This window comes from Alligator mississippiensis, chromosome 8, assembly GCF_030867095.1.
Source record: "Alligator mississippiensis isolate rAllMis1 chromosome 8, rAllMis1, whole genome shotgun sequence".
Lineage (NCBI taxonomy): Eukaryota > Metazoa > Chordata > Crocodylia > Alligatoridae > Alligator > Alligator mississippiensis.
This window is the reverse complement of record NC_081831.1, coordinates 27,999,750-28,005,791: the sequence shown is the minus strand read 5'-3', so window position 1 is coordinate 28,005,791 and position 6,042 is coordinate 27,999,750. Positions and strand designations below refer to the sequence as shown.

The window sequence follows — 6,042 nt, the reverse complement described above, 5'->3', positions numbered from 1 at the left end:
TCCACAGTGCAACAAAATATGCCACCCTGAGTGGGAAGACTGGGTGTAGGCTACCTCTGCTCGGTGCAGGAAAGACATCTTCTCGGCTTCTTTGAAATGCAGCCTTTATTGTCCCGTCCTTTTTTTTTTGTCACGCATCTTCCAAAAAAATAAAATTAAAATGATGAGGCTCATTAATGCTTCACGTACAAACAAAGTCAACTCACAGGTTGGAAACCCCCCCAACCCAAAACCATTGGGGCAACCCCTCCCTGCACCCCCCCCTCCCCCTCCAAACCCAGCCTGGCCCAAGAGGAAACCACAGAACTCAAAACAGCCTCAACTCAAAACAGCCTCAAAATGCTACATTTTGTCCCAAAATTCCCCCTGCCCACAGGGACCCATAGCCAGCTGCATCCTTCCCCCCACCAATCAAAACTGCTGCAATGGGCCTAGAAGGGACTGATGGAAAGAGTAAGGGGTGGGGGGAGATGGTTCCCTTGGATGTCCTGGCCTACATGGTTTCTAGTGGTAGCCAGCCAGGATACCAGGCAATAGCTTTTGACAGCTCTCAGCATGGTGGGAAAGGAGAGGTGAAGCAGTTTTTCCCCCAGGGCTTAGATGGCACTGGTGCAAATTTGGAGTGATGCCCATTTGGGAGGGAGAAGGAGGAGAAGATCCCAGCCTGGGATATCCCAAACTGGGAAGATTCCAACCTGTCATATCCCAGCCCTTGGAGAGCTCAATTTAGAAGAGCCCAACATGGAAAATCCCAACTTGGAAGATTCCAGCCTGGGAAGATCCCAACTTGGGAGATTACAAACAGGGAAAATCCCAACCAGAAAGATCCCAGCCTAGAAGATCCTGACCTGCAAGAGATCCCAACCTGGGAGATCCCAACCTAGAAGATCCTGGTGTGAAATATCTCAACCTGCAAAATCGCAATGTGAAAGACCCAGCCTGGGAAGATCCCAACCTAGAAAATCTCAATTTGGTAGACCCGAATCTGGAAGATCCCAACCCATTAGACCCATGGCTTCCTCACTCCCATCCAACCCAAGCCAGCCTCTGCTTTCACTGGGAATTGCCCATAAGGCATCAGGCTCCTGGGTGAACCTTTGCCTCCTGATCTGCCCCTTGTTGATCTAAGGCTGCTGCCTTCCCCTGTCTTGAGCTCCAAGGACCAGGGGTGGGGATGAAAAAAATATTCCCCCACATCCAACCCACCTATATTTTCCTATGTTTTGAAGCCACAGCCTTCACCCATCTCTCCTGGTCAGGAGAGGATCTATCTATTCTCCAAACCCAGCCCAAGAAGGATCACAGGTATTTCTCTGTTCCAACCCCATGGTTTTGATCTCTTTCTCCCAGCCACCAAGGAAATATATCAAAGAAGGTTCCTCATTAATGGCACACCATGTCTGTCTGGTCAGGAGATCCCGAAGTTCAGAAACAGGCTGTTTCAACCCTTAGCAAAAACCCCAAGAGATCACGTAGGGGAAGAGAGAGAAAAGCCAGACCAGGCTGAAGATCCCCCCACCTGGGGGGGGGGGGGAGGGGCGTGGAATAAATGAGGTAGATCAAATCAAAAAGCAAAAAGGGGAGATTATAAATCCAATGACCTCCCCCAGGCCCAGGGGGACTCAACTAGAAGCAAAACTAGATGGGGATTTGTGTGATAGGTTCATGACAAGGTTGATGCCTCCACCCCCAGCTTGATCCAGAATGGTCATAGCAAAAGACCATCAAAAATAGGCACATAAAAGTGAAACCCCCCAATATTGCATGGTTTCAGGGTGAGGGAAGGTCAGGGCTGGGTGGAAAGAATAGGAGGAAAAGCCATAGGAGAACTCAGCCCAGTCTGGTGACGGGTGGTTTCACAACCCCATGGACCTTTCCCTACAGAAGCAACATAGCTACATGCACACAAAATGGGTGTGGGGTTGGTTGGTTGGATATTGGGTGGGTTCACTGGTTGGCTGGTGGGCAGGTGAGCTGATTGGCTGGGCTGGTTGGATGGTGGGTGGGTGGGCTGGTTAGTTAACAGGTGGGTTTAGTGGGTTGGCAGGGGACATTGTTTGGTTGGTTATTGGATGGTTTGGTGCACTGCTTGGCTGGTGGATTGGTTGTTTGTTGGGTTGGTTGGCTAATGACTTTCTGGGTTAGTTAGTTGGTGAGTAGGTAGATTGGCTGGATGGTCAACAGGCTGGTGGGTTTGTTAGTTGGATGGTGGCTGGGTGGGCTAGTTGAATGGTGGGTTGGTTAATTACTGGATGATTGCTTGGTACGTTGGTTGGCTGGTGGGTTGGTTGGTGAGTGGATTGGTTCACTTGTTGGCAGGCTGGTAAGTGGATGAATGGATGGGTTAGTTGGCAGCTGGCTGGTGGGTTAGTTGGTGAGTGGGTTGGATGGTGGGCAGGCTGGTGAGTGGATGAGTTAGTTGGTTGGAAGATGGATAGGTTAGTTGGACCAGCTGTGGTTGTGGGTGGCAGGTGAGCTGGTGAGTGGCTGGTTGGCTGGTGTGTGTGTTTTTGGGCTGGTTGGTTGGCTGCTGGGTGGGTTTGTTGGATGACTGCCTGGCGAGTTGCTTCTTAGTTGGTAAGTTAGTTGTCTAATGGGTGGGTTGTTGGACGGTTGGCTGATGGCTGGGTTGGTTAGCTAATGGGTGGATTGGTTAGCTGGTGGTTGGCTGGTGGGTTGAATGGTTGGCTGGTCGGTGGATGGGTTGGTCAGCTGATGGCTGGGTTGGATGATTGGCTGGTGGGTGGGCTGGATGATGGATTGACTGGCAGGATGGCTAGTTGTTGGGTGAGCACCATTGAGCTCTATTACCCAGAATCTCTTGCAAGAGGAGCCAAGCCACCCTGGACTCTATAACACTCGGACAAAGGACAGCAATGTTGGGCCATGTTACCCAGCATCCTTTGCAAAATAACTATATGGGACTCCTTAACTCACAATCTCCTGAAGGGGGGCAACCCCAAAGAACCAGATAGAAGAAACTGGGGGGCGGGGGGAGCAGCTCCCCCTCCCTCTCTCCAACCCCAACATGATGGGGGGAGAGGAGACAACGGCTCCAGCATCTGGCAGCTCTGATGTCCAGGGTCCTGGTAGGGGGATGGGGGGGGAAAACACAGGGCTTGGCCCCTCCTGGCTTCACTTGGGTGTAGGCAGGTGGGGGAAGCCAGGGCCAAGGGGCTGAGGGGTACCAGGGGGCCAGGCTGGGGGGTAGACCTTGTACTGGCAGGCCCCAGGGGGTGGTGGAGCAGGGGCTGGGGGGCCCGGGAAGGCCAGTCCAGGGGGCAGTGGGGGTGGGGCAGGCCCACGGAATGGGGACAGGGAACAGAGCCATGGGGAGCCATAGCCCGTTGCCACCGACGGCATCTGGAAGAGAAGGGAGAAAGATGTGGAGTCAGGAGGATCCTTCGATGAGGAACCCAGTCGTCTGGCCTCCTTGTCGCTCTGCTCTAATCCCCCCAACCCTCTCTCCCCTCCCAGAGAACTCCAGCATCCAGGCCTCCAGTCCCCACTGTTCTCACCTCTCAGCTGCTCACTCCCCTTCCCAAAGAACCCAGGCATCTGGGCTCCCTGTCCCCCACCCCATTCTAACCCCCCCCACCTCCCCTCTCCTGGCAGACAACCCAGGTATTCAGGGCTCCCAGTTCCCCGCTACTCTCACCCCCCAGGCTCACTCCCCTGCAAAAGAACCCAGGTATCTGGGCTCCCAGCCTTCCTTGCCTCCCAGAGAACCCAAATGTCCAGATTCCCAGCCCTCCTCCTCTAATCTCCCAGCTCCCACTCCCCTTCCCGAGAGCCCGGGCATCCAGGCTCACCTCAGCAGCCTTGGCCCAGGCATCTGTGTCAGGGCGCAAGGGGCCGCGCCGTAGCTGGTTGAGGCTGGGCCGGGGCAGAGATGTGCCTGCTGCCTCCCGTGCCCAGTCGTCCACCAGCTTGTGCAGGTCATCAGTGAAGGTGCCTGTCCGTCCGCCTGCTGCCTGCTCTGTGGGGGGGGGGAAGGATATATCCCATGAGCCTCTGCACCACCTCCCCTGGGCCATTCGAGGTCACAGCCCTCACTGGGGTTACCAGGTCTTACTGTATTTCTCACATAGAATGCATACTTCTATTGCCAACAGCTTTTGAGGGGGTAAGATGTGAATTGTATATGAAAAATTATGGTACCACCATACTGAGACCAGCTGGAATTATAACCAGAGCTGTGCGCACTCAAGGGAAAGGGGGACAATTCAAAGTCACCACCGTCACCGGAATTACCCACTCTTACTGTATTTTTCACTCCCATGTACTGTATTTGCACTCCCATAGCCAGCAGCCTTTTTTAAATGGGGGGGGAACAACAACATGTGTTGTACCTGAGAAATTACAGTACCTCTATGCCCAGCCCTAAGGAAATTACCCCCAGGGCCACGCATGCCCAGGCAAAAGGGAGCTGTTGAAGGTCACAGCTGTCACCAGGGTTATCTGCTTTTCCACATTTCTTGCATATAACATACTCCAATGGCTAGCAGGTTTTAGGGGGAGATGGATGTTGTACATGAGAAATTACAGTGCTTCATGCCCAGACCTTTGGAAATTACACCCAGGGCTGCGTGTGCCCGGTGGTCAGGGAGCAACTGGAGGTCACAGTTGCTGCCAGGGTTACCCTCTCTTACCATATTTCTTGCATATAATGTACTCTCCAATGGTCAGCAGCTTGGGGGTGCATACAGTACATGAGAAATTATGGTAGACCCAGGTCCAGACCTGTAGAAATTACACTCAATGCCACGTGTGCCCAGGAAAAAAGTGGGGGGTTATAGGTCACAGCTGTTGTTAGGTTTATTGGCTTTTACCATATTTCTCATATATAACATGCACTCCCATGGCCAGCAATTTTTCAAGAGGGATGGAGAGGGATAATTTTGGCAGGTCTATGCATGGAGCTACCATAATTTCTCATGTACATGCATACTGTACATGAGAAATTATGGTAGCTCCATGCATAGACCTGCCAAAATTACACCGGGGCAGCATGTATCCAAGTGAAAGGAGACAACTGGAGGTCAAAGCCATTGCTGGGTTTACCCACTCTTACCATATTTTTTCATTTATAATTCACATTCCAATGACCAGCAGGTTTTTTGGGGGGAGGGTGGGGGTGGGAGAAGGTGTGTGTTGTACACAAGAAATTACCATGCCACATTAGGAAGAACTTCTTCACAGTTAGAGTGGCCAAGGTCTGGAACGGTCTCCCAAGGGAGGTGGTGCTCTCCCCTACCCTGGGGGTCTTCAAGAGGAGGTTAGATAAGCATCTAGCTGGGGTCATCTAGACCCAGCACTCTTTCCTGCCTATGCAGGGGGTCGGACTCAATGATCTATTGAGGTCCCTTCCGACCCTAACATCTATGAATCTATGCTCAGACCTGTGGAAATTACACCCAGAACCATGTATACCCAGGGAAAGGGGGGTGATTGGAGGTTGCAGCTATTATCAAGGTTACCTGCTTTTACCATATTTCTTGCTTATAATGCACACTCCAATGGCTAGCAGCTGGGGGGTGAATGTTGTGAAAAATTATGGTAGCCCCATACCCCGACTTGTGGAAATTACACCTAGGGAGCAAGGGAAAGGGGGCAATTGGAAGACACAGCCATTTCTGGGGTTACCTGAGGCACGGAGGCAGTTGTCAGGGTGTGGCTGGGCTTGGAGACGGGTCCGTAACTTGCTCTTAAAGGAACGTGGACGACGGGGGGAGGCAGGTGGCAGGGCCAGCTCAGGTGCCTCAGGCTGGCTGTCCCGCAGGACACGGAGGCGGTTGTACAGCTCCTGCAGCTCCTGATTCTGCTGAGCCTGGAGAGTCACCACTTCCTGGATGTGCCTGAGGGGAGGAAGGGGAAGCGAGGTCACAAGGATGCCTGGGTTCCATACAAATATGCCTGGGTTTATGGACTGGAGTAGAGGGGAAGCAGAGCCCAGATACTTGGGTTCTCTCTAGCACTGAGAGGGGAGTGAGGACTGGGGGGGTTGACACAGAGGAGGCTATAAGCCAGGACACCTGGGTT

At 52.8% G+C, this 6,042-nt stretch overlaps 1 protein-coding gene across 9 annotated transcripts in view; it reads right to left on the bottom strand.

The window, feature by feature from the left end:
* Positions 1 to 87: 87 nt before the first annotated feature.
* Positions 88 to 6,042, bottom strand: part of WNK3 (WNK lysine deficient protein kinase 3) — a 73,842-nt gene continuing 67,887 nt past the window's right edge. For 8 of the 9 annotated variants that reach the window (XM_019487388.2, XM_019487390.2, XM_019487385.2 and 5 more), the window contains 3 exons: positions 5,647 to 5,858; positions 3,813 to 3,979; positions 88 to 3,363 (listed from right to left, as the gene is read on the bottom strand). In XM_019487388.2, the coding sequence (XP_019342933.1) occupies positions 3,136 to 3,363; positions 3,813 to 3,979; positions 5,647 to 5,858 (607 nt within the window). In that variant the 3' untranslated portion in view covers positions 88 to 3,135. Of the gene's footprint in view, positions 3,364 to 3,812; positions 3,980 to 5,646; positions 5,859 to 6,042 lie in introns of those variants that run through there. The other variant, XM_059732567.1, reaches the window with a different exon arrangement.